Raw genomic sequence first — 26,914 nt, 5'->3', positions numbered from 1 at the left:
CGCCAGTGGAGTACTTGCTGTGATGGGGCACCTGGGGAGCATTTTATATCCTTGATGGTGAATTTGCACAAAATCTCTGCCAAAGATGACTGACTGTTGTATCTTAGAGATGAGAAAACTGAGGCTCACAAGCCAGGTGACTTGATTGAGGTGCCCTGGGTGTTGGGTCTGTCCTGGCTCCCCCTCGGGAGCTGTGGGTCAGGAAAGGGTCTGACATATCCAGGCATCACACTAGAGGGGCAACTCCAGAGACAATGGCTAAGGGGGTGAGAATCAGTGGGAATTAAATCACCCTGCAGGGTGCTTTCTATTTTCTCACTTCACCCTCATATATGCTAGGGGGCTCTCATTGCCTCCCCCAGAAAATGAAGGGACAATGTTGGAGGGCAGGGAGGTGACCAAGCCTGGACTTGAATCAGGGAGTCAGTCTCTATGTTCAAGGTCACTGTATGAGGGGCTGCCCTGGGCTTCCAGGACAACTGTGAGAACCCCCAGCCCACAGCAGTGGTCCTGGACCCTCCACCCTGGGCTCACGTACCCACTCCCACTGCTGGAAAGGCGAGCCAGCAGGGTCTGGATCTTGGCTGCTGGCTGCTGCTCCTCCCACCACTTCTTGTCGTTGTCCTCCTCGTCAGAGGCAGCCTGGCCCTCCACCGAGCGGAACAGCTGCTCGTCCACTGCTGGAGAAGCATGGGTTGTGCGGATGCTGGACAAAGGGAGGGGAAGCAGGCAGCCCTCTCCAGGGGCAGGAGCTTTATGCACGTGGGTGTGTGTGTGGATGTTGTGTCATTATCCTCAAGTCATCCTGGTGCCTGAGGCAGGGGCAGGGCTGGGGCTCTGAAATCAGGTGGGGAAAAAAAGGAGTTCCCTAATGTCCTAGAGGTTAAGGATACAGCTTTGTCACTGTTGTGGTGTGGATTCAGTCCCTGTCCTGGGAACGTCCACGTGCCACAAGCACGGCCAAAAAAAAAAAAAAAATGAAATCAGGTGGGAGGGATGGCTGTCCATGTGGCCTGTAGCTGAGCTGGGAGAGCCCTGGGCCGTGGCCCAGATGGCTTTTCTCCCCTTTCCTCCTGATGCTTCACACCCGCCAGACCCCGCTTCTTAAGAGGATGGGCCTCTTTGTGGTCTTCTTGAAGGATGACCAACCAGCCACGCTTGCACACCCTCGATGATGGGGAGCTTACTTCACCCCAGCTCCCTGGGTGCCCAACCTGTCCCTGCATGGGATTGACAGGACACAGATTTGCCCCACATGGAGCCAAAACATTCCTCCCCTACTGGGTGTCTGCTTTCAGGCCTGAGGAAGGGGCCCCTGTCGGCTTGGGAAGTCCAGCCTCAGCAGGGAGGGGATGGGGTTCTTTTTGTAGACCGGATGGCAGCGTGAGTGCAGACAGGACCCTGGGAGTGGGGCTGGGTGGCGGGGACAGACCTTGGTCCAGGGCTCTGCTTCCAGAGCTGCCATCTGACCCCCAGGCTCCCTCTGGTGGGAGTTCTGGGCCTCTGGTCCCTCCATCCTCAGGTTCACTACTCCTGGATTCTGGCTCTGGGCTGGCTGGTGCTGAGGTTGGGAGCTGTGTGCCCTCTGACCTGTGGGTAGAGAAAGACAGGGTATTAAGAGGGAGGGTGCTCGGTCAAACCTCTGCAGGAGGGCGTGGGCTGGCCCTCCTTCACTCCCCACTCTGCACAGGCAATCTGTCTGTGACCTGCCTGCAGAAGACCCTGGGTCATCTCTGTGGCTGATGCTGGCTCCCTACCCAGTGGCCAGCACAGCAGTCAGCCTTCCATGATGGATGGTTCCCAGCCTCCTTTGCAGCTCCTTTGCAGCTGGCTTTGCAGGCTTGTAACTCAATTTCAGCCAATGAGACTAAAGGCAAAATCTTCCGAGGAGCCTGTGTCCAGAAGGGCCAGGCAGGGGTCCTTGGTTCCAACCCCAGTGCTGCCCAAAGGAACTGGCAGTGAGACTTGGGCCCTGTCTTGCAGGAGAGTCACTGGGGCCCACAGACTCCAAGGCCCTCCCCACTTCCCACAGGTTGGTCCTGTTCAAGCAGGCAGTAGGAGCAGGGAGCCATCAGCTTGGCCAGGAGCTCTGGTGGCTGCATGTGGGTCAGGGAGACCACAGCTGTCCCAGAGTGACGGTGAGGCAGGGAGGCCTAGTGGGTGTGGGCCCCAGAGTTGTCAGTTGGGCAACCTGACACCTGGAGGACTGTCTGCTGAGCTAAATAAGGGGGTCTGCAAGGTTGCACACAAGGGCCAGGGCAGGCCATCAGCCCTTTGAGGTTGCCCGGCATCCCTTCTCCAAGGGTGGCAGCTCACCTGGTCACCCCCTCTGCAGGCCCCTCACCACCTCTGAGGAGTGCAGGGCATGTGGCTCCTCCCCCCACAAATCTGCATAATCCAATCCCAGCTGCTGTGATTGGCCAAGGGCTACATAGGTAGCCAGTGAGACGAGAGGAGCAACAGAGGCAGCCTCCCCGTCCATCTGCCTTCTAGGATGCAGTGGGGAGGTGTGCTAGCCACCTGTGAGCCTAAAAATCACAGCAGTTGAAACGGGTCCTTAGTAACATTGAGTTGCTGGATCAGGTTCTGCCCGAAGCCAGAGTTAAGCCTAAACTTTTGTGTTCTATGAGCCAGTACCTCTGATAAAGTCCTACATTCAGGTCCCCCCACCCCCCGCCCCACTCCCCCTGTGCACAAGCTGAGACTAGAGAAATGCTTGGCACCAATCAATGTGAGACCCCCCCCCCCCCCGGGTGGGGATTCTTTGTTCAATGAAAAACTGTGTGACTAGAGCTTAGGTCATATCATTTGAGGTCTAACTAGGAAGGTAACAGTCCCTCTCAACTCCAGGGGCTAAGATCACAGCCAGAAGAGGAGAGGACATGGGGCTTTAGGGTTGCCAAGAGTCTAGGGTGGAGACAATAACCTTTATATGGCCCCAGAAGGCAGTGCTTGACCAGGATGAGGAGGAAGGGGAGCGGAGATTTGAGTTGGGAGACTCAAAAGCAGGAAATTTTAATTCACTTTGAGGAGAAACTTTCTTACAAGGACTGCTGGCCAAAAATGTGATGAGCTGCCTTGAAAGGTGGTGAGCTTCTTAGTGGAGAAGGTATACAAGCAGGCAAGGGACTTTAATGGGTGGAATTTTGAATAGAATCTAACTAGACAATATCTAGGTCTTCCTACTATGAGAAACTTTTTTTTTTTTCTGCATTTGCAGCATATGGAAGTTCCCGGGTCAGAGACAGAATATGAGCTACTGCTGTGACCTACAGCTGTGGCAATGCTGGATCCTTAAGCCAGTCTGCCAGGCTGGGGATTGAACATTTGTGCTGCCACAGAGATGATGCCAGATCCTTACCCTGCTGTACCACAGAAGAACTCTGAGAAATTTCTTTTTAGTCCCTAAATTATTTAAGGGCTTCAACAAGCAAAATGAGGTAGAAAGACAGACCTTATTACAAGTTTCCTAGAGGAGTTCCCTGGTAGACTAGCGCTTAAGGATCTGGCATTGTCACTGCTGTGGCGTGGGGTTGATCACTGGCCCGAACACTTCTGCATGCTTCAAGCTCAGCCAAAAAAAAAGTTTCCTGTGCAGGCTGCCTCGGGTAGACTGGATCCCTGCTCTCCACACATCCCCGCGGCTGCTTGAATCTTAGAAGCTGGTTCAAAGAGTAACTTCCTGTGTCCACATAACTGTCTTTCGAGTACTTGCCAGATGCCAGGCAGTGCTCTAGGGCTTTAAACATTTCAACACCCCACGAGGCAGGTAGCATCATCATGCCATTATGCTAGAGTAACCAGCTCAAGCCCCACAACTTGGAAATGGAAGAGCTGGGTTTACACTCAGGCCACTGGCTCCAGGCCAGCACTTTGGTGGCCCCGCCAGGCATGGGGGGGTGGATTGGAAGGAAAGTGTGGAAGGGCCCAGCCCAGCTGGTGTCCTAGTTAGGTGACCACACGGGTCACGTGCAAGGGAGTTGGGAAGAGGAAGCCAGTGAGAACAGAGTTCAGACAGTGGGACAGATGAGGACACACTTTGGAATTTTCCAAGAAGTGAACTGTGTCTGCAGGCAAACAGAGTGGGGTGTGCAGCTCTTGGCCAGCAACTGGTCTCTAACTGCCTGTATCACTGCCCCTCCATCTGTGGGGTCAACCTGCAGAATCACCCCCACGTCACACAGATGAGCTGGAACATTTCCACCTTGAGATAAACAAAACCCCCGCCCATGGGCCACCCTCCCTACTACTCTTCATCCTGACCCCTAAACCCTGCTGTGCCCTGGGCTGTGTCCAAGGACCTCTCTTTGTTGTCCCCACTCACTCCATAAGGCCTTGGCCCATGCTGTGGCTTCAAGTGCTGATGGCTTCACAGTTGCCTCCAGCTCCGGCCTCTTGGATCTGGTCTTCTACCAAGCTCCCTGGCATAGCTGCTGCCTTGGCATCTCCACCTGGAGGCCCCATGGGCATCTCTGATGCCCTCTCATCTTCCTCCCTCTGTTCCACTGCTTCCTCCATGGAAACGTGCCATCACCCACTTGGCCAGCCAAAGAGAGGCCATGGGATTTGGCCACCTGGAGGTCACATGGAGGGCTCAGTTCCACCCCTGCACCCAGCCCAGGCAGACCGCAGTGAGGCTGCAGGGTGCAGGGCAGCATAGATGCTGTTTTGTGGTACCTCTCAGGCTGGGTCTGTGCAGGCAGGAGAGGAGCTGGGGGAGGAGGAGGCAGGGCACAACCCCGCCCTCAGTGTTTTCTAAGTGGAGGCAGGGAGAGCAGACAGAGTCCTCGCGCATCAGGGCCATGCTGGCTGGACACAGGGCCGGACCCCCCCCAGATAAGGAGAGTGCTGGGTATGCAGGGCAGGGAAGGCAGCCTGGAGGAGCCAGGAGTTGGGTTTGAGCAGGACAAAACACTTGGGTGGAGGAAGAAAGATGACAGGTGTTTGGGGACAGGTGGCGGCAGCAGAGCAAGGGCAGAGCAGAATGGCTCAAAGAGGCAGGAGAAAGGGAGAGCAGACCTTGGCTCCCATTCCCCCTCTGTTGTCTGGGCCTTAGTGTGCTTTTTTGGGCAGGACTCAACAACTCTGGGCTCCTTCCCAGAGGAGGTGGGGACAGAGCAGTGATCTGGTATCGGACCCACCACCTGCCCAGCCTGACCTCGTCCCACGTTCCCCCACAGCTTCACCGGGCCTTGGCAGGTCCCACCCTCCTCCAGCGTATAGATGGTGGAAGCCAGGGGAGGCTTGCCTGTATTGGCCTGACCCAGATGGATTTTTACTGCTTTTGACCCGCAAAGGGTCCCCTGAGAGTGGCTCAGTCTAGTAGAGCACGTCTGTAATCTCTGACTGACCGACTGCAAACCCCCACTTCAGTAGTTTGTGAAAGGCATTGTTGGAATATTCTGGGCCTAGTAATGTGATAGTAACGTGTGGTCCTGGGACTGGACCATGTGGCCCAGTGGTTTGTCAAGCATTTCCCATAAGGACGACATCCTTAGGGTTGGCTCTGGGAAGGAGAGGGAGCTGCCTGGGGCAGGCGAGGCTCCACTGCAGCCTGGCTGGGTGAGCAGCATGCTGTGGCCCACCCCTGACTTCCAGCTCAGCTTTCTTGAAGGCTCCAGCCCCAAGGTCACAGAGAGGACCTTGTAACCTGTTAAGTATGTGTCACACTCTCCCCCCACCCCCAGGCTATCGGCACTTGCTGGCACAGCCATTTTCTGGAAAGTGGCTCTGACTACTCCAAAGCCTTCTGCATCTTCCAGGAAGTCCCCTTTGTAACATCAGCCCCTTCTCAAGGGGGTTTCTGAGGCTGCAAAGCAGAGGTCCTGAGGGGGAAAGAATATACTTGGTTTAGGTGGGTCCTGTGGGGTAGGGGAGCAGCCTCCTTGCCCCCTTCCCGCCTCCAGTCCCCGGCCAGTGCCCACTGGGCATTGTGGTTCCTTGTTCTTGGATTGTTCCAGAAAGACAGGAGGGCACTAATTTTGGAGCCATAGACCCAGGAGAATGCCAGCCCCATCACTTCCCAGTCTGTGGTTGGGGGCTGACCCCTGCTCACCCACTGAGGTGGGGGGACCCTTATGGTGAAAGGGTGACAAGGACTTTCCCAACGTGAAGAGAGTGTGGGTCACGGGCTGGTCATTGACTAATACATATGTCCTTCAATAAGAAACATTGTCACTAGGAGTGAAAAGCCAGTATCCCTTGCCATAGAGAGTCACCAGAAAACACATGAAGCAGCAATAAAACGGAATTGGCTGGTTCCAGCTAGATCTTGTTTTCTGCCTGCTGTTGAGCCAGGCTGTTTTTTCCTTGTGAAAAAGAGAGGCTGGCCCTGCCAGGGGGAGTTGGAGAGATCCCAGATCTAGTCCAGGACGGAGAAGACCAGGACTGACAGGGCCTGCAGGATCCTCCCTGGCCTGCGACCCCACCTCCACCCTCTGCTGACCTTGGCACTGCTCTCCTCTGGGACCTGCAGGGCTGCCTGTCACCCCACTGGTGTAGCTGGGCAACTTGCTCTCAGCTCCTGGCCGTCCTGTGGGGAAGTGGGCCCTTGGCTGCCTTCTGTCCCTTGACAGCCTGACACCCCATCCCTGTGCTGGCGGGATGTTTCCTCCAGCTGGCCACATCTGCACGCCGCCGCCTGAGTGCCCTCCCCCCCACCGCACTCCCCTCCCGACCCGGGGGAGCCTCTGATGTCTTCCTCCTGCTGGAGGCTATTGGCTATATCTGGCCCCAGTCCGCTACAAAGGCCAGATGTTCCCTCCCTTCCTCCAGTCCTGGCAGCTCCCAGCCCCCAGTCTCCAAGGGACAGACCCCTGCCTTGGTTTTTCGACGCAATGAGGGGGTTTCTCGGGAGCTGCCAAACCTGGGTCCCTGGCTTTGCGGTATGACCTACACAACTCCCCTGCCCCTCCCCCAGTCTCCATTTCAATCCCCCTTTTGTTCACCAGTAAACACTGGTGGGCTTTGAGGTCCCGAGAAGATGAGATGGAGTAACAGTGCTTCTAAACACGTGTCTGCCAGGATTCAAGGTGATTTTAGGTGACACTTGGATGAACAGTGGTGTGTGTGTGTGTTTGAAACAGGTAAGCATTTAGTGTAATGGGTACTCAAAACACTTAATGAGCACATCAAAGCATTTTGGTTTTACATTTATGACAGTGATATAACTCCCTTTTTAAATAAAGTTAAGTAAAAAGAGATGATGTAAGGAAAAAAGTACCTAAATAATGATAGGAGCACTTTGTAGATACGGCACAAGGCAGCACAGATCCTAGGGCAGTGTCTGAAATTTGGCAAAAGCTTAGCCACCAACACATCAGATGCTCGAGGCACTGTCAGAGCCAAGCTCCTGCCTTGCCCCTCGGCTACTCATTCTGTGCCCCCATAGCAGAGGACCCCCAAGTCTAACATACCAACGCCCTTGTTTTATAATGGCCATTCTGGAACATCCCTGTGCTGTCCCCACATGAGCTAGATACATACTATACCCTTTCTTTACTTGCACTTGGAAAAAATTAAGGTGATCCTTTGTGATTTAAAGGAGCAAGAAAGGAATTTTAAAATATATATTTCAACATGTAAACACTCACATGATGAATTTTTAGATGTGATTTAAGCCTATAAATAGGTTTAATATTTATAATGGCAAAGTTTGAATTTGAGAGAGGTAAGGTGATATTTGATTGAATGCTGTGGACACTCTTTCCCTTTTTCTGACATTCTGAAATAAGGGCCAGGAAAATATATTCAGACAGATGGATGGATGGACAGATGGACAGACAGATAAGCAGAGTTGCTGGGACAGACTAATGAATGCCAGTGGACACAGGAATTCCTTACCATCTGGTTGAGCACCACAGATGTTATCATCTGTGATGTTATGAAATGATGAGCAACTCTTGGAAAATTCCAGACAAGCCCAAGTATAACCTTCCCTGGACTCACACAGCATTGCGTTCTTGCAAAACTGGGTGTATTAAAAAGGCGCGAGAAGTTTGTGTTTATATGCAAAACCGAGTTCCCTGGACTTGTTCAGGTGTCTGCCGGTGCTGTTGGTTCTTAGCTTGCATGGAATTTTGGTGCCCTTCTGTCACCATGGGTCCACCCTTGTGCTACCAGGAACATCTGTGTACCATGTTACCCTCCCCCACACCTGCCTGCATATATCCAACAGCTGCCTTTGAGAAGAGCGCTGAAATGATTATAGACTTCACTTTCAGGGAGGAAGGTTAAAACCAAATTTAGGAATTGAGGGTGTGAAAAGCTGAGTGATAGTGGGAAAATTACATGATGCTCACAAAACAAGGATGTGAGACACAGAAGATAGTGTGAGCATTTTAGGTAGACAAGTGAAACAGGACACAGTCTGAATTTAGAGGATGGAGCGGTTTTTGTGGGGTGGATGAGTTTGAGGAGCACAAACTGGGGTTCCAAGTAAGATGTTCATATTTGGAAAAGGGAAAAAATTTCAGTCCAGGAAAGGAGAAGGATGCGGATGATGTGGGTAAAAGTTTAGCAGCGTTGTGGTTTTTTTTGTTTGTTTTTGTTTTTTTTTGTTTTTGTTTTGGCACCTATATTTTCTGAGGGAAAGTTCCAGGGGATCTTCTCTCTCTCCTCCAGGGCTCCTTGGGCCCCTCCCCTCTCCTGGACACGGCCACCTTCTCTTCAGGTCTGTCTCTTTGCCCACGCACAGGCACACACTCAGTCTCTCTCTCGGCACCTGCTGTGGTCAGCAGCTTGGTCACTTTCTGCCGTGAGGAAAGAGCTCCTTGGAGGCCACCTCAGCTGGAGAGAGGGTACAACTCCATCTGCAGCGTGGGGCTTAGAATTCTACCTGTAATTATTGTCAGCTCTGGGGAAGCCAGGGCCCTGCCTGTAGGGCTCATGTCTGATAAGCTGGAGGTCCCGGAGGGCCCAAGCTGGGAGTGTGGTTGGCTTTCCAGTGAGGCTGGTCCAGTGTAACTTGGTCCCACCCAGGAAATGCTCCTGTCTTCTCCTATGCATCACGTTTACATGTAACTGTTGTTCTTGGCTGTTTTCAGGGTAGACGGATATGTGTCACAAGCTGAAGCCAATCCATTCTATTTGGTTCTGACACCTTCAGTCTGTGCAGGATCAGTTGCTTTCCAGATGCTGGATGAGCCTTGATCCTAGCTGGGTGTCTGGTCTTTCCTGGCAGTGACTTGAGTGAAATATGACCAATACACGGGGATGAAGCTGGGCTGTGGATGTTGAAGAACCTAGCTTATTCCCTCTGAGGCTAGCATTTCTCTGTGATTGTGCTATTGGATCCTTTCTGAGGTTAGGGTGTTAGAGGGTGGCCAGAATCCCCCTGGGCTTGTGGCCTTTTGATATTTGCCCTTAAGTAAAAGAAAGAATCCCTTTACTGAATACTTGCTGGTTGATCAGAATAGAAATGTTTTTTCTTTTGCTTTTTAGGGCCTCACCTGAGGCATATGGGAATTCCCAGGGTAGGGGGAAAATCAGAGCTTAGCTGCCGACCTACACCACAGCCACGGCAATGCAGAATCTGAGCCACATCTGTGACCTATACCATGGCTCACAACGCCAGATCCCCAACCCACTGAGCAAGTCCAGGGATTGAACCTGCATCCTCACAGATACTAGTCGGATTTGTTTCCACTGCACCACAGTGGGAACTCAACAGAAATGTTCTCATTGGCACGTTACAGTTGATTATTGAAAAGTACACACATACACACACACACATGCGCGTGCGCGCGCACACACACACACACGCACTCACACAGCCAAAATGTGAGGGTAGAACTAAAATAGAACATATGGAAGAATAGTTTTGTGACCTGGGCTGGGGGACAACTCATTAAATCTCAAAAGCAAAAATCATAAGCCCCAAAGAATCAGATGAATTTGATTATGGGAGAGAAGACGTGGGAGCCGGCCTGTGCTTCCTGGCCAAATCCTGCATTAGGTCCCACGACCAGCAATCCCTGCCTGCAGGTATATTCTGAGGGGGCTGCCACACCTGGCTTCAAGGTGGCTGGGAGGAAGCCACTTATCCCATCATTTGGCAGGGGAGTGCAGCGGCTAGGGGTCTGCCTCTGGGAGTGGGTGGGGGACCTGCCAGGAGGAGGGAGCAGGCAGCCCATGTGCATGTGACAAATGCGCCGGAAATAGCCCTGAGCAAGAACTGCTCGAGTCAAGTGAGCCCCAGACAAATATGCACTTCTGCAGGTCCACATACCTGCAAGATACGTAGACCCCATAGGTGAGTGGCTGCCACTGGGCAGGAAGGGAGAACAAAAGCTGAGATGCTGTCCCACCACCCCACTCCTGCTCAGAACATCCCCTATCCAAATGCCAGAGTGAGTGGCCACCAAGGACTGGCAGAAGTGTAGGCTCAGGCAAGCTCACCTTGGAGTCTGATGGCAGGGGTTCCACATGGCAGTCACAGCCCTGGGCTGGCAGGAGGGCACCTAGCACATGGCTCCTGTGCCAGCTGGGTCTGCCTTTCCTTGCTTTCTGCCGGAGCCTGGCTCTCTGACCTGCCCATCGATTCTGTTAGCTCCCAGGTACTTGCCAACCAACTCCTTTCCTGCTTCAGCGACAGTTTTGGTGATTGCAGCCATGAACCCCTGGCTGGTACAGTCTTGAACAACTCACATCACCTTCTTTCCAAAGAAATGCTGGACTTGCTGTGGTGCTACAGTGGCTCCTGTGGGGGTGGGCAGAATTTCTAGGAAGGACCCCCAAGATCCCACACCCTAATTCCTACAGCCCATTACTGTGGTGAGCTCCCACTTCTAGGATGGTGGTGTTAAATGGGACCAGTGACCTGAGGTTGGGGTATTGTTTCTGCCTCGTCCCATGAGCCCCTTTAAAAGCAGAGAACTTCCTTGGTTGGTACAGAAGAGGAAGTTAGGGAGGTGTAAAGTGTGAGAGGGACCTAGGTCATTGCTGGCTGGAGGATGAACATGGCCACAGGAGATAGCAGGTAGGGAGTGCCCCCACCCCAGCCGAGAACCAACAAGGGATGGGCGCTCAGTCTTACACCCACAAGGACCTGAATTCTGCCAACCCCTGAGTCAGCTAGGGGCCAGATTCTGCCCCTGAGCCCATGGCCAATGACACTTTAGTTTCAGCCTCATGGGAGCCTAACCAGAGGACCCCGGCAAGCCTGGCTGGACTTCTGGCCTGTGGAATATGAGATCATAAATGGGTGGTGTTTTGAGTGCCTGAGTTTGTGGTAATTTGTTATGGTTGCATAGAAACCAAATACAACCACCCAAACAGTCACACCCCATCTCTCTCTTAGGCACAATCTCAATTATTTCTTCAGGCACCAAGTAGCCCAGTGCTTCCATAGAGGAGACCTGATTGGTCTAAGCTGATCATGATGATTCTTTCCTTTTGTCAATGATTGGTTTAAGAACAGGTGTGTGACATGGTCCTGGCCAATGAGAGCTGAGGGGAGGTCTGCCAGGAGACTTTCTAGGAACAGAGAAGTCAAAGAAGGAAGTTATTTTTCTGTCTCTGGATGTGGCAGTGATGCCTGAGGCCATGGCAGCTGTCTTGTGACCATGAGGACCTTTGCTGACAGGCTGAGATGGCAGGCTGAGAAAGATGACAGTCGGGAGGTGGAGAATTGGATTCTTGTAAACATCACTGAGCTGCTCTCTCCTGGGCTTCTTGGGCAGGACTGTCATTGTCCCTTTGGTTTAAGCTAGACTGAGCTGAGTTTTCTGTTGCTTGCAGCCTAAAGCATTGTCAGAGATAAACAGTTCACAGCATGGCTTGGGGGTTAAATGAGGGTGTGTAGGAGAAGTTAGCGCACTGCCTTAGGCTCGTGGGTACACAGAAAGGCTGACCCCTGTTCCCCTCCTGCCTCTGTGCCTGCTTGAGTTAAGCTTCAACCAGAGACACAGGGCCGTCGATATCGACATTTTTAGCTCCAGCACGCCTCAAGAGCTTCCTGACCAGGAAGTGATGGGGGAAGCTCTGGGCACAGCAGAAGCTCTGTCCACAGGCGGAGCCTCTGCTTCAGGGAATCCCTCAGCCTCGCTAATTAGCTCGCCCAGATCATCAGGATGACCTCCGTTACTTAAAGTCGACTGCTTACGGATTTTCATTATATCTGCCAAATGCCTCGGCAGCTGTAGGTTAGTGTTGGAAGAACATGGGCCATAACCAAGTGACTCAGCAAGGTGGCCCAGCAGAGCACCACACCCCGCCGGAGTCAGCTTTTCCTGAAACAGATGGAAAATGTTCCTCGAGTTTGTTTCGCTCTCTGGTTCAGCCCTTTGCTGCTCAGTGTCCCTGAGGGAAGCTTCAGGGCAGATGGGACATGCAGGGGCTGGTGGGGGTGAGGTGAGGAGTGGGACCACCAGGCAGCCGGAGGTCCTGAGGGCCTGTGGGCTGGCTGCCGTCACCGTGTGGTGCTTCCTGAGCTAAGGCGCGCAGGAAACAGACTTGTGTGTGAAAACAAGAGAACAACAGTAGGAAGAAGAGCTTGAGGGGGGGCCTCGGAGGAAGAGCTGAAAATAAATCACGAAAAGGGCAGTGTAGACAGTGCTTGAGCCTGGCTGGGAAGCCTTCTCCACTGTTCCTCGTTTCTGGTCCCCTCTTGAACCCGGGGTCTACCTTTAATGGAGGGGCAGGTGCAATGCGGGTGTCCAAGCAGGCCCCACTCCTGCTCCAAGCTGCCAGTTTCTCTGTATAGTTCATCCCATGGATGAACTGAGCTGGCCACTTGCTGTGTGTCGGAGATGCTGTGCTTAGCGGAACAGCCCCCATTCCTGGCGCCTGCCTTCCCCCTGGGGGACATGGACTTGGGTGAAGTTGTCACAGAAATAAATGAAGGATGGAAAGGTCAGGGGCTGTGAGAGATGAGGGGAGCAGGCTGGCTGGGGCCGGGACCTCTGAAGATGCCGTGGATGTAGCCAAGATGGCGAGGTAGATGCCAATTAATCAGGGTGGTCAGGGACCCTGTGCCGAAAGTAAACAGGGGAGGAGTTTGGGATTTTGTTTGTTTGTTTTTGTCTTCTTAGGGCCGCACCTGCAGATATGGGAGTTCCCAGGCCAAGAGCTGAATCAGAGTTGTAGCGGCTGGCCTACGCCACAGCCACAGCAATGCCAGATCCGAGCCTCATCTGCAGACTACACCACAGCACAGGGTAACACTGGATTCTTAACCAGGCTACAGCAGCATGGCGTGGGGCCAGGGAGCGAGCCCACATTCTCATGGACACTGTGTGGGGTTCTTAGTCTGCTGAGCCTAAGGGGTTTGAGGAACAGAGAGGGTGGCATGGGTGGAGGTGTGCACAGTGGGCAGAGTACAGACTTCTGGGAGGAAGGTCAGAAAGTGGACATCTGTTGTTTTTGTCTGATCGTGTCCTTCTGTCTCCTGATAATAGCGTCCTCCCCACCCCCCAATTTCAGGAACTGTCCCTGTACCCATCCTAGCACCCGCCCCTCTGAGATCGCAGGGTTGAGTGTGTGTCCTAGTCTTGGCCAGCTGCCAAAGAAGATGGACATGGCAGGTCATGATCATAGGCTGGTCTGGCTCTTCAAGCCACCCTGGGTCTTGTGCAGCTGCCCCTGACGTGAACTGATAGCTTGGTCCACTACTCATCTGCGTGTCTGGGCCACCCACCTGGCTTGGAAGTGGAAAAGCAGGGTCATCCCTGATGTAACCGTGAAGGCATAGGAGCCAAGGCTCGTTTCCACCCCCACCCCCCACCCCCCACCCCCAAGGGAAGCAGCACGAGAGCCCTGGGCTCTTGGGCCCTTGAGGACTGAGTCCAGCCTGGGCTGTGCCCTGACTGCCCAGGTGACCTTGGGCAGATCCCCCTTCCTCTCTGAAGGGCACATGTTGGCTTCAGTCTAGACCTCTCTCCCTATAGGGGCCCAATGCCTACCCCTGAGCTGTCAGCCCCACCCCGAGGAAAGTCCCTTGGCTTCCCTTCCCTCGCTGCCTCTACTCTCAGGCTAAGAAGGCCTCACTTGTCCCCCGGGCTCCTCTCCTGCCCTGTGGCTCTGCCCTGACTGCTGTGCCCACGTGGACACCCACGAGTGCTTTCTGGGCAGGTCGTGCTTTCCTGGGTAGAAAAGAACAGACATCTGCTTTCTTTCTGCCTTGAATAGCGCTGTGGAGGCCACATATCTGGGGGATGTCATGAAGACCCATCACTGAGCCACCCTCAGACTTGTGGTCAGGACAGCGAACCCTGAACCCCAAACCCAGGTGTTCAAACCACTGTTAGGTGAGTTGGCTTGACTGATGCTGAAGGCACCCCCAGCTGATAAGCCCACCGCTACAGACATGTTCCCAGGCACCCACCGAAGGCCTTCCTTATGCAGGGGGTGTGGCTGACCGCGCCATGCTGCTGTAGCCTGTACGCTGTGGCCACTATAGCAAGGGGCATCGGGGGTGTAGCAGGACATTGTAGCTGGCACTTGAATTTAGACCAGGCGGTGTGACTTTGCAAACATGGGCTGCCATTCAGGGTGATTAATGGGGGGAATAAAAGGTCTGGTGACCCCCGCCCCCCCCATGAAGGGTCTTGCACCCTGGCAGGACCCTGAGAGGTCGGGAGAAACCCAGGCACCCAATACCCCCTCCTCAGTCTGTGCTTAGTGGGATCCTTTGCCGAATGGGGCCTGTGTAAGATTTGAGAGGGATGAGGCTCATTCCCACTGACCCCCAAAAGCCCTGGCTCTGTCCCCAGCCTAGGCTTCTCTAACACGCCATGGCAGATCAGAGCACTGGGTTAATGCTGGCGTGAACACATGTTTGCTCCACCTGACCCACCATGAGGCAGGAGCAACTCATCCTGGGTGACCCCCTGCTGGTTCCCCGACCCAGGGGAAGGTCCGCATTTTCAACCCAGCTGCTGCCCCCCACTCTCAGGTCTATTTCAGCCTGCACATCCTAAGGTTCTGTCCTTGAGGAAAGCTAAGGCCTCCAGGTGTGGGGCTGGTGGCCCATCCCTTCTCAGGGCCTGGACCCAGAAACAGCCTCCTCCCCAGGCTCCTTGCCTCTGGCCTCCCCTCCTGCGGCTGTCCTCCACAGGTAGCCTGAAGGGTCGCTGTGAAGTTCAGCATGATCACTTTGTTCCCTGCTTCAGTCCCTTCTCTGTCTCCTTTGTTCTCTGGGGCAGTGAAGGCCTTGTGCCTCAGTCCAATGCTCAGGGCCCTTCCCCATCCCCGCCTGCCCTTCCATCTTCCTCTTCTGCCACTTTCCACCTCAAAGCCACCACCACAATATGTCTCCCTGTTCCCAAGGGGCACCACGACCTTCATACCTCTAAGCCTTTGCACTCACTCCAACCCGAATCTGCAGTGCCTGAGAAAACTCCTACTCATCCTTCAGCACCCAGCTCAGATGATGACACTTCCCTAAGAATGCCCTAGCCAGCATCTCTCATGCCTGCTCTGTGCTTGACCTCAGTAGGGCCTTGACCTCAATAGGGCCCTGACCTTTAGCTGACACTGTCCACTGCTTGCGGTGGTCTCCACAGACAGAGGACTCTCTGGGGCCAGACTCTTTAATATCAATAACACCAACCATCACTACCATTACCATTCATGGGGAGACTATGATAAGAGACAAACATAATAACAATCTCCACTCTTTATCAAGGATTTTCTCAACATTGAAAAACTTATGGTTACCAAAGGGTTGTGGGGAAGGGATGGACTGGGGGTTTTGGATGGAAAAGTTCTAAAATTAGGTTGTGATGATGGTTGTACAACTATAAATATAATACAATTCATGAAATTAAACTAAATTGAATTAAATTAAAAAAAATTTCTCAGTGCCAAGCACGATTCTAGGTGTTTAGTATGTATGAGCATTTTATCTTCAAATACCCTTTGAGGTGGGTATAATAATAATTATTGTTATTCTTGTCACCCTCATTTTACAGATGAGGAAACAGAGGCTTGTAGAAGAATGACTTACGCAGGTGGGCGCCCCAGAGCATGCCCTCAGCCACCGCCCCTGCCCCCCATGAAATATCCCTACCAGGGTCCAGAGGAATGGCCCACCCCCACTTCATAGATGAGGGAACAGAGGCTGATGGGAACAGCTCAAGGTCCCACCGTAAATACCTGACAAAGCTGGGATTCAAATCCAGGTCAGGGTGGGCTGCCCAAGCCTGCCCCCCCACATCCCCCACTCGGAGCCCCCTCCTCCCCTGCCTCCCACAGCATCTTGGCAGCCCCAGGCCGGGCATGTGGCAGGTGCATGGCCAGGCCTGTCCCTTTGTGAGGCCACGGTATTGTCCCTGGGCGAAAGGCCTGTTTTCTCAGCAGTGGCCACCCACACACTTGCTTCTAAGGATAATGGAATCCACAACCAGCCGCCCTCCAGCTCCAGATGGCTTCCCCCCACCCCCGCCTGCCCCGCCCATCTGTTCCCTCCCTCCCCTGACCCACTGACTTTGGGTCCCCCTCCCTCCCCACTCTCCACCAAGCTGGGCTGCTGCAGTGGGCAGAAGAAAGGAAGTGGCCCTCTAACGGCCTCATCTTTGTGTCCTCTCCATGGTGGCTGGCCAAAGGCGTTGTCCATGTCCCACCGCCCCCACCCTGTCCCAGCCTTTCATCATTCCTCACAACAAAGCCACAAAGGCCAGGCCCACTGCCCCTCCCCCACCCACTCCAGCTGAGCTGGGTTTTCTGTCTTTTTTCTGAGAGTCTGAGCCCAGCCCCTGCCCAGGAGCCCCTTAGGGCCCATCTGCTCCTCCACAGTCACCCAGTGGAGGGCGGCTCCTTGAAACAGGATTAGACCACTGGACTGCTCAGGGTTTGCTAGGTGCTGGAGTCCTGCATGCTCAGGCCCTTTCTGCCAAGACTCCCCCCGCCCCCCTTTTTATGGCCACATCTGTGTCTTATAGAAGTTCCTGGGTTGGGGGTGGGGAATCAGAGCTATAGCTGCAGGCCTACACCACAGCCACGTAGCCCCAGATCTGAGCTGCATCTGTGAACTATGCTACAGTGCATGGCAATGCCAGATCCTTAACCCACTAAGCAAGGCCAGAGATCAAACCAGCATCCTCACAGAGACGATGGGTCCTTAACCCACTGAGCCACAATGGGAACTCCAGCCAAAACATTTTTGAGGCTGCATTCAACCATATGCTCATTGTTCCATTTACTTGTTCATTCACTATCTTGAGTGAGCCCTGGGCTGGGTGCTGGGCCAAAGAAATGCCAAGAAGTCCTGCTTCCTGGGAGGTGGGGGTGGAGCTCATGGGCTGGGGCAGGAGACCAGTCATAAAGGTCCTTATAGCCCAACCTCCCAGCAAGGTCTGAAGCACTGAGATAGGCACAGGTTGGTGAGGGTGCAGAGTGACCCCAGACAGTCCAAAGGTTTCAGCCGCCCAAAAAGCCGATTTTGAGACAAGCCTGTCCTACATTTCAGCAGCTTCCCCCTGGAGAGCCTCCACTCAGAGACAGCCCACAGGTGGGCTGTTCCCAAGATAGGAAAGGGGATTTGGGCTGCCGTTTCCAAGGAGGAGCAAGGGCAGGGGTGTGTGTTGTTGAACACGTCTGGGATATGCGCTCCTGTGACTCTTGGGAGGATTTCAGTCCCGGAGCTGGACAGGCTTGACTGTGGGCATGTGTATGTTCCACAGCTATGTGACTAAGTTTGGTCAGTCGGACCATCAAGTCATCTTGGCCCCTTTGTTTCCGAGTTGGTCCACTGAGGCTCAGTGTGGCACTCCCGTGGGATGACCTTTCTGTTGGAGTGTTAGAGAGATACGTTCCTCAAAGGCTACCAGGGGAGAAAACGTGCCCAGAGTGAAGGGGAGCTTCAATAGCCTGGTGATACTGTTTGAGTATATGGATCCAGCCATGCCTGAAGCTGGACATGCATAGATTGTCCTAAGAGCCAACTTTTTCTTACCCAAGTGAGTTTAAGTTGGGCTTTCTGGTACTCATGTAAGAGACCTGGCTGATAGGAAGATAAAACAGAGGACAGAAAGGTGGAGAATGGCTGGGTATAGTTTGGGAGAAGTGATAGGGAGACACTCCAGTTGCAAGAGAGGGTTAAATGACATTGTATGAATTGTGATGTCAGATATTCCATATGAAGCTACCTGTGTCCTTGCAGTATAATCGGCACCTGCCCCTCCAGACCATCAGTCAGGGTTACTGCGCTTACAGTGTGTTAGTAAGAGGGACTGTCTTATAGGATTTGAAGGAGTCAGGTCTCCTATCTGGGAGGAGGCAATGTGAGACCGAGGAGACCAGCTGTAGGAAGCAGGAGCCCGGAGGCTAATGGGGCTGAGGTGGACTGGGAGATCCTTCTCTGCAGGCTGACCGGCCAGGGATCCCAGAGTTTTTTTTGCCAGAGATAGAGCTGACACCTGGAATACCTGTACCTGGTCTGGGCTCCCACACGGCAGTCACTCTGCACAGAGCATGTCTCTGTCCCACCATGCGTGTTCACAGCCTGCTGCACTCGGGCCCAGGAGACCCTCCGAGGGCAGTGGACATGCCAGTTCTATGTACCCGAGGTATCTGCACAGGGCTCTGTCCACCGACGTGGAATGAATAAATGGGTGCCCCCAATGGCTTAAATAGTTACTGTCTGTTCTCTTAGGTTCCTGCTCAGGGCAGTGGATTGAGGTGCTGTGGGAAGCTCCGTCTCTATCTGCAAATACACAGAAGCACTGGATAAGATATAACCATTTAAAAGGATACAGGAGTTCTCATCATGGCTCAGTGGTTAACAAATCCGACTAGGAACCATGAGGTTGCGGGTTCAATCCCTGCCCTTACTCAGTGGTTTAAGGATCCGGCATTGCTGTGAAGTATGGTGTAGGTTGCAAACGTGGCTTGGATCCCGCATTGCTGTGGCTGTGGTGAGGCTGGTGGCCACAGCTCCAATTCAACCCCTAGCCTGGGAACCTCCATGTGCCACGGATGTGGCCCTATAAAGACAAAAGACAAAAAAAAAAAAAAACCTAAATAAATAAAATAAATAAAATAAAAGGATACAGAGTCAAGGTCAAAAGCAAGAAGGGAAGATTCCCACCTCATGTAGGGAGCAGGCCATGGAGCTGAAATGCCCCCAAAGGGTCCAGATGGGGTTCCAATGCCAAGTGGGGAAGGTGGAAGGTGCAGGAGACCCATATGCTGGAGTGAAGACAAGGGGGCAGCGAGGGGCTGTCTCTTCCATGAACAGAGGCCGGAAAAACCCCGAGTACTGGCCTTGGGATGTCATCCTAAGGTGTGGAGCTCATCTGGGTAATTAGAAGCTTTGAACTAAGAAGCACATCTAAAAACCAGCCTAGAATCAGGCCTTGGGAGACAGAGGGGGGGCCCCAGGACCTGGTGGCAAGTGGGACTCTCTAGGATCCTTCTTATAAAGATGGGCTCACAGTCAGCAACCACAAAGCACGCTGGGAACTCACCAACATGACGGGAAGAAGCTTGGCAAGCTCAGGATTACAGCAACCCCAAAGAGACTGGGACAGAAGGAGGTAAAAGACTGGGCAGAATCCACAATGAAGGACTGAGTCGGAAGGAAAGGAGGTACAGGTTGAGAAAGAACTAAAAATTCTTGGCAACGAGGCAGGGCCGCTGGGATTCCATCTGAGGACATGGCAGAGGAGTCAGTATGGGATCCGGCTAAGCCCTGGATCCGCTGAGCTTGGCTAGTGACTTGTAGGATCACCTGCTCGCTGGGACTCACTCTCCTCATTTGAAAATGGGTGCTGTGAGAGCGACCTGCATACCATCAGATCAGAGTAATGGTTTCTGTGACAGTGCTTTGAACACGGGAAGGTGCCCAAGTGTGAGCGGGTCATTCATTCTAACCATAAGGCTTTGAGCTGTTGCCCCCAGGGTGATTTCAGTCACTGCATGTTTTTTCCTCTCCGACACATATCTGCAGGCACCTGGAGGCATTCCAGAATGAAACCACTTAGGAAGACCTGATGGGGCTCTAGGCTTTGGGGTGTGGGCCCTTCCCCTGCCCCACAGATTCCTCCAGACTGCAGGCCTAACGGTCCCGCCATGGACAGGGGTGCTTCAGCTCAACACAGGGGTCATCTGACTTTCTGGCACTTGTATAAAAGCAGAGGTGACACTGTAGCCCACAGCATCCTCCAGCCAGTAAAATGTTCTGTGGATGTTTCTGGGGCGGGCGGTCCAGGCAGACTTGTGCTTGTTGCCAGGCTGGCCTGGGCATGTGGCTTTGGACTATCTGGGCCCAGGTTTGGATCCTGGCCTGTCACTCACTGGCTGGGCCGAACTGGCAAGTTGCTTCCTCTCTGGCCTGGGTTTTCTTACCTGTGCAATGCAGGTGACAATCCCCTGTGTCTTGGGCTATTTGAGAGGCCCATTTGAGCTCCTGTGGTATCGTGCCTGCATGCAGCTGGTGCTCAGTAAGTGTTATTGTCTGTTCCATCCCCCACTTTTCCTTTCTTCAGAGAAGGAGAGTTTGGGGGGCAGGTTGGCCCACAAACCTGCAAGCTGTGACTACAGAAAGTGGACAGAGGAGGTCTCCTCCTGGGACAGGGCGAAGTTTAGAGGCACTTTGTATAAGGGCAGAGAGACAAGTGACAGAACCATCAGGTAATCACTGTATGAAGGTCACTCTCTGGTCCTTGCTTTCCTCATTCTCTGGGCATCTCCTCTGGTGCTTCTGCAGTAGCCACCCCTTTTTCCTTCCTAAGAGAGCCTCAATTGTGTGTGGGATATCCACACCATCAAGCTCTCCTGCAGGTAGCAGCAGCCATGTGACACAGTTCTGGCCAAGTCGATGGAAGTGCAAGTTTGGGGTTGAGGTGGGGAGCGGAAACTTTATTCTCCCTGAATACAAAGGCAAAGCTCACTGGAAGAAAATCCTCCCAGTGTCACTGGTCCTTCTTCTTATGCCTAAACAGCAGACATGAGGCCTGGAAGTGCAGCAGCCATCTTGTAACCATGAGTCAACACAGAAAAGGTAAAATAGAAAGAACACAGGCTGCGGGGGCAGGCAGACCTCCTTTTCCACTTTCTGGCTGTGTGGCCTTGGGTCAGTTACTTCACTTCTCAGAACCTCCCTTCCCATAATCTCTAAGATGGGGATGAAACCTCTCCCTTGCACAGGCCTCGTGAGGGTGAAACAGTGCACTGGCCATGGAGCCACGTTCTCTACTGTAAAGAGCTATCCTGATGTTTGGAGTTACCTTTACAATCACTCTGTAAAAGGACAGTTACTGTAGAGCAAAAGAAAGAAGAGACCCTTTATTTCTCTTCTTGGAGAAAGTCCCAAGGCTGGACACAGGCCTGGAGCCAGTGGGCCCTGCTCCTTAGCTGATCAGCTATGCAAACAGGAAGTGACTGTCCAAACACTGGGAGCTGCAGGAGGCCAGCCCAGAGTCGGCCCCCTCCCTCCACCATTGTGCCTTCTCTTCTCCCAGCTGGAAGCACCTCAAAAGTCAAGGACATATTCCCTCCCTCCCCCTGCCCAGGGAGGAACTAGGTTCAAAGCCACCCCTTCTGGCTGCCCTGCCCACCAGTCTGGGCCAGACTGCTTTCCTTTCCGGCTGGAGGGGGACAAACAGCCCCTCGTTGGGCTCCCACTGTCTCCTGCTCTTTGCCTTTCTTTCCATCTCTTTATCACAGCTGTCGCCAGGGTGGTTATTTTATTTTATTTTTTTTAGGGATTCACCCACCTGTGGCACATGGACGTTCCCAGGCTAGGGGTTGAGTTGGAACTGCAGCTGCTGGCTTACACCACAGCCACAGCAATGCCAGATCCGAGCCACGTCTGCAACCTATACCACAGCTCATGGCAACGCTGGATCCTTAACCCACTGAGCAAGGCCAGGGATCGAACCCGAGTCCTCATGGATACAAGTGGGATTTGTTTCCCCTGCACCACAATGGGAACTCCAAGGTGGTTATTTTTTTGCAGTGGAAGTCTGCTTCTGTCACCCCCTTACTAGAACTTGTCCATGGCTTTATGCTCTCTTGAAGGAAAGGCTGAAGTCCCCGTCACCACCCACACACCCACCCTGGCCTGGCCTCTGCCTGCCTCTCCAGCTTTACCCCTCCATCCACTCTTAGCTTCTGCCTCTTAGCCAAGGTCCCTCCTGCCTCTGCACTTTGCCCACACTGTTCCCATTTTCTAGAACGCTCTCCTCTCTCATTAGCCCATCTTGCCAGGTAACAACCCCCGCCTCCGCAGCCACCCAGGGCCAGCACTCTGCTCCTGTATCATGTCTTCAGGTATTGGCAGAACCTGCAGCAGGTGTGATGAGGGTCCTGCCCCTCCCCCACAGCACCCAGTCACTTGCTTTCACACATCTCATGTGATGACGTCACATGCTCACCAGTGCTGCTCATGGCAAGCATTTTGGAATGTCTTGTTCATAATGACACCCTGGTGCCTGGCCTAGGCCCTGTGCAGAGCTGCTTCTCAGTAAATGTGGAAGCCAGACACGCAGGCTGGCCAGGTGCCTTGTGATTTGAGGGGAATGAGAGCTTTGCTTACTGAGCACCTCAGTGTCCAGGCAGGACCTCACTGCCTTTTTATGGCCATCCTGGCAGGTAGGGACTCCAACCTCCATTCCACCAAAGAGGAAACAGGTACTCCCAGAGTAGCAGTGACTCGTCCAAGATCACACACCTGTCAGGGGCCTGGCCAAGATTTGAACACTGGTCCCAAGCCCAGCTTCTTGCCTTGGTGCAGTTGACACAAGGGATCACACATCTGTTTCCTCACCTGCAGAATGGTGACACACCAGTGCTTATCTCACAGGGCAGGTGGCTGTGAGGATTGAGTGAGTTAAGTCCCTTTAGTGTTTAGATCAGAGCCTGGCATGCGTTAGGTGCTCTGTAACTGTGAGCTCTTATCATTATCATTGCAATGAGCAAATCAAAGAACAAATAAGGATGTACTATTGTGGCCCCTCAACAGGAATATGGAGGGACTTTATGGGTGAACAGGCACATGAATGGATGGGTAAGTGGATGGGTTGGGGGGGGATGGATGGAGGGGTGAGTGAGTGGGTGGGGGGATTGATGGGTGGGTGTGAGTGTGATGGGTAGGTGGGTGGGTGAGTGGATGGGTAGGTGAGCGGATGGGTGTGTGTGGGGATGGGTTGGAGGGGTGAGTGGTGGGTGGGGGGATGGATGGATGGATGGGTGAGTGGATACCTGAACATGAGAACAACCAGGGGACCATGAGACTGAGTTGGAGGAAAGCACACCTGGGGTTTGGGAGAACCCGAGGTGATCTGGGGCCCATGGGCCTCCCGCTCACCTGTAGCGCTGCAGCTCACCCTCCAGCCTCCGTACCCAGCGCTGCAGACCGGGAACCTGCCGCGCCAGCGCCTCCAGCTCGCGCACGCGCCCTAGGCTGCGCAGGACAGCCTGCCGGGCCTCCTCCGCTCGCCTCCGCACTTCGGCCTGGCCCCTGCGCAGCCGCCCAGCGTGGGCCTGGGCCGCCGCCAGCGCGCCCCGCGCCTGCCGCAGTTCCCGCGCCGCCGCTTCGGGCCCGCTGCGCGCCGCCTCCTGGGCGCCCGCCTGGCTTTTCCAGAGGCCGACCTGCCGGGACGGGGCAGCAGGGCAGGAAGTGAGCGCCTCGCGTCGGACACCACGACCCGGCCCCAGAGCGCGAAGGCAAAGCATGCTTTCTGCGCGTGTGCTTTCCGCGCCCTGGACCTGTCTGAACTCCTTTAATCCTCACCAGGCTCTACGGATGCGGGAGCTCTCCTCCTCCCTTTTTAATGGATGAGGGCAACGGAAGGGTCAAGCCTGAATTCTGTTCTTCGCAGGGTTCCAGTGAGTCCCACATGTTCCCACTCTTCTCCGTCTGCCCACTGCCTTGGGGCACTCCCCTTCACCCCCTCAGTGCCCCTCCACCCCCTAGATCTCGGGGCACTTCAGGCGCCCCATATGGCGTTTCAGCCCTCTTCACTGCCTGCTGCTAGGCTGCCAGTTCCTTGAGGGTGCAGTTTTCTTCCATCTTGTTTACTGCTGTGCTTCGGCGCCTGAAACAGGCCTAGCATACACTAGGTGCTAAGTACCTGGAGAATCCTGGAGATCCTGAACGATTTTACTCCACATAATAGGAGTATTTTTCTGCCCCAGATTTTGCTTCTCCAATGCCCGGCCACTACCAGGGCCACTGAAATCTGCACCTTGCACCCCTGTGCACTTTGCAGCCTCTCTCTACCCCTCAGAGCTGTGACCCTAGGCTGTGTGGGTAGTGGGCAGGGCTAATACAAAGCCAGCTCCCTCCTAGTCTTCCATCTCTTGGGGCAGAGGCTGTTCCTGGCCCCGTTTGGCCCCTGCGCTCGCCCCCCCCCCCCATTGCCTTTGGCACACAGCTGGGCAAACACAGTGTCCAGGTGTTTGTTGACTGAATCCCAGATGCCTGGACTGGATCCATGCCTCTCTCTGTGCTTCCTTCTCTATATTCCACAGTAGGCCTGGCCCGCCCAGCCTGGGTGGCCAGTGCCTGCCTAGTCAACAGTGATACTGTCTATTTAGCAGGGAGACACCAGGCCTGGACCTGAGCAAGGCCCATCAGTGTTTGCTGAATGAGCAGAGCTGCCTGAATACCTCCTTAGGCAGGGAGCTCCTTAAGGGTGGGGTCAGGGCCATCCTAACACCTTATCTCCTAGGCCTTGTGGAAGCCTGATACAGGCAGAGAGTTCAAGAGGCATATGTGAGATTAAACAGGTTTCCTGCGGGGTCAGAGGACCAAGATGAGATTGGGTGTGGGTGGGATGTTTATCTGAGTGGTACTGGGGTTTTGCAGGATGGAACGGGTGATATGAGTAGGCATGGGGACTGGAGTGGGTTGCAGTTGAACGAGGTGCCACAAGCACAGGATGCAAGCAGGCGGGAGTGAGACCGGCTACCCTTTCCCCCCTTCTTCAGACTCTGCTCAGTCCGGGGCTCTGCATCCAGACGCCTATCAACGCTCCCACCCCATTCTATCATTACTCCCTGCCTGCCTCCCCGCTTCTGTCCTGGGACCCTCGTGCACCTGCAGCGCAAGGCAGCGCGCGTCACTGCTCTGCAGCGCGGCCCTCAGGTCCTCCACCAGCTCGCGCAGACTGCTGTTTTCCTCCTCCAACCTGGCCAGGCGCTCGCTATCCTGACCGCTGTCGGGGCTGGGCGTGCGGGGAGCGCGACGGCGGCGGCGCGGGCGGCGCAGGCGGATCTGTGTCTCGATGTGCTCGCTGAGAGCACCGCGGGGCAGACGCGGCCCCGCGCAGGTGCCAAAGTAGCCGCACAGGCGCGCGTGGAACTGGCGGAAGGTGAGCTCGGGCGGCTCGGCGCGCAGTGCCAGGCGTGCCTCTTCCTTCGCGTCATCGTCGGTGTCCACCCCAGCGGCCGCGTCCTGGGCGATCGCATCCCTGGAGTTCGTGTCTCCGACGGGCGTATCCACGGCGGCCTCCTCGGTGGCAGAGGCTCCGTCAGCGCGCAGCCCCAGCACGGCGCACAGCGCACGGAAGTCGGCACGAGGCAGGCGGCCGGCGCCGCGACAGTCCAGGTGGTGAAAAACCTCCTGCAGATACTGGTCCAGGCCGGTGGCCAGCACCACGATCTCATTCTCTACGCCGCGGTCCAGCCCATAGTGGTGCGCCAGGGCGCTCAGCAGCCACTGCGTGCGCCGCGCGGGTCGCTGGTACGGGTCGCCCGCCGCGCCTTCCACGCCGGCTTCCGCGCCCGGGCCGCTGAGCTCCATCGCTGAGCGTCGCTCCTCCGGCCCCGCCGCCCCACCACTTCCAGGGGCGGCTCCAGAGTTTCTCGAAAGGAGGGGCTTAGCGGCGGCGGTCTGGTTGGAGCGACGCCGAGGGCCGTGTCCGGCAGCTGCTCCGGCCTGGCAGGGCGTCTGTGTTTACCCGGGCTGGATTGAAGAGGGCTCGGGAGCCATGAGACCCCCGCGGGGCCGCTGCTGTCTGGTCACCCTCCCGATCTCGCTTCCTTCGGTGACCCCTGCACTCTTCTCCCCTCATCACTCCCGGGCAGTTCCTGGCATCTCCTGTTTTCCTTCCATTCCGAGTCTGTCGGCTTTCAGTTCCTCCACGTTTCGTCCACCGGCTTTATGCAGAATTTGCCCAGAGACCGGAGCGAGGGGTTGGTTCAAGATAGGAAGCTGGGGAGCGGCTGGAGGGCCGCGGCCGGTTGCTGGGGGAGTGTCCCCACGCCCACGCGTCACTCCACCCCATCTTACCAGCAAGCTTTCCAAGGGCTGCCAGAGCTCTCTGGGGCCGCCCTCCACCATCGTAGGTGCGGTGAAGCCCCTTCCTCTTAAATTCCGATGCAAGATTCCCAAACCCACTTATAACTCCACCACGGACTGCTGTGGTAACTGGACCAGAGGTAAAACAAGGTCGGGGATGCGTCAGGCCCAGCCTGGTGGATGGAAACCCATCTGAGCCGGACCCTTGCTCTGTCAGCTCTAAGGAGGGGCGTGGGATAGGAAGTGGTGGTCTTCAGGCCTCCCGCCCTTTTGTGTGGGGGATGGTGTTGGCCAGGTGACCAGAATTCCACCTCTGAGCTGCATTAGGCTCCCAGGTAGATGTTTCACCAACATTTTGTTTGGTGCCTTAGAACACCTTTCTGGAAAATGAAAGAAACAGCCGCCTCTCAGGTGAGTGGAAGGCTGCCTTTCCTTTTCCCTTTTTTTTTTTTTTTTTAAAAAAAAAACTTGATAAGAGAGCTATAGAGCTGTCCTAACCTGATACTTGCACTGGGAACTCATCGTGCAATTTCTTCAGCTCTCTTCCGCTCTAAGATGGGGGAGAATCTGGCCTCCTGTACAGCTCTAGGAATTTAAGTGTTAAATCCTAGAATTTGAAAAAGCACTGCAATTCTGTCCCTCTGCTGCAGCAGCCCAGAGAGCACTTTGTCCGTTTGGCAAATTTTTACTCCTTCTTGAAGACTTTGCCCAAGGTACGCCCCTGCCAGG

General features: G+C 54.5%; 1 protein-coding gene across 3 annotated transcripts in view; it reads right to left on the bottom strand.

Annotated features, from left to right (window-relative positions):
* The window catches only part of EFCC1 (EF-hand and coiled-coil domain containing 1), a 33,600-nt gene extending 7,427 nt beyond the window's left edge, over nucleotides 1-26,173 (bottom strand). Inside the window, exons 1-4 of one of the 3 annotated variants that reach the window (XM_047782173.1) lie at nucleotides 24,983-26,173; nucleotides 23,249-23,532; nucleotides 1,433-1,590; nucleotides 539-680 (exon numbers count right to left, since the gene is read on the bottom strand). In XM_047782173.1, coding sequence (XP_047638129.1) covers nucleotides 539-680; nucleotides 1,433-1,590; nucleotides 23,249-23,532; nucleotides 24,983-25,687 — 1,289 coding nt within the window. In that variant the 5' untranslated portion in view covers nucleotides 25,688-26,173. The remainder of the gene's footprint in view (nucleotides 1-538; nucleotides 681-1,432; nucleotides 1,591-23,248; nucleotides 23,533-24,982) is intronic. The other 2 variants (XM_047782164.1, XM_047782155.1) reach the window with 2 other exon arrangements.
* Nucleotides 26,174-26,914: the final 741 nt, after the last annotated feature.

This window comes from Phacochoerus africanus, chromosome 1 (assembly GCF_016906955.1).
Source record: "Phacochoerus africanus isolate WHEZ1 chromosome 1, ROS_Pafr_v1, whole genome shotgun sequence".
Classification (NCBI taxonomy): domain Eukaryota; kingdom Metazoa; phylum Chordata; class Mammalia; order Artiodactyla; family Suidae; genus Phacochoerus; species Phacochoerus africanus.
Note: the sequence above shows the minus strand (reverse complement) of the source record. Positions and strands in the feature narration are given on the sequence as shown.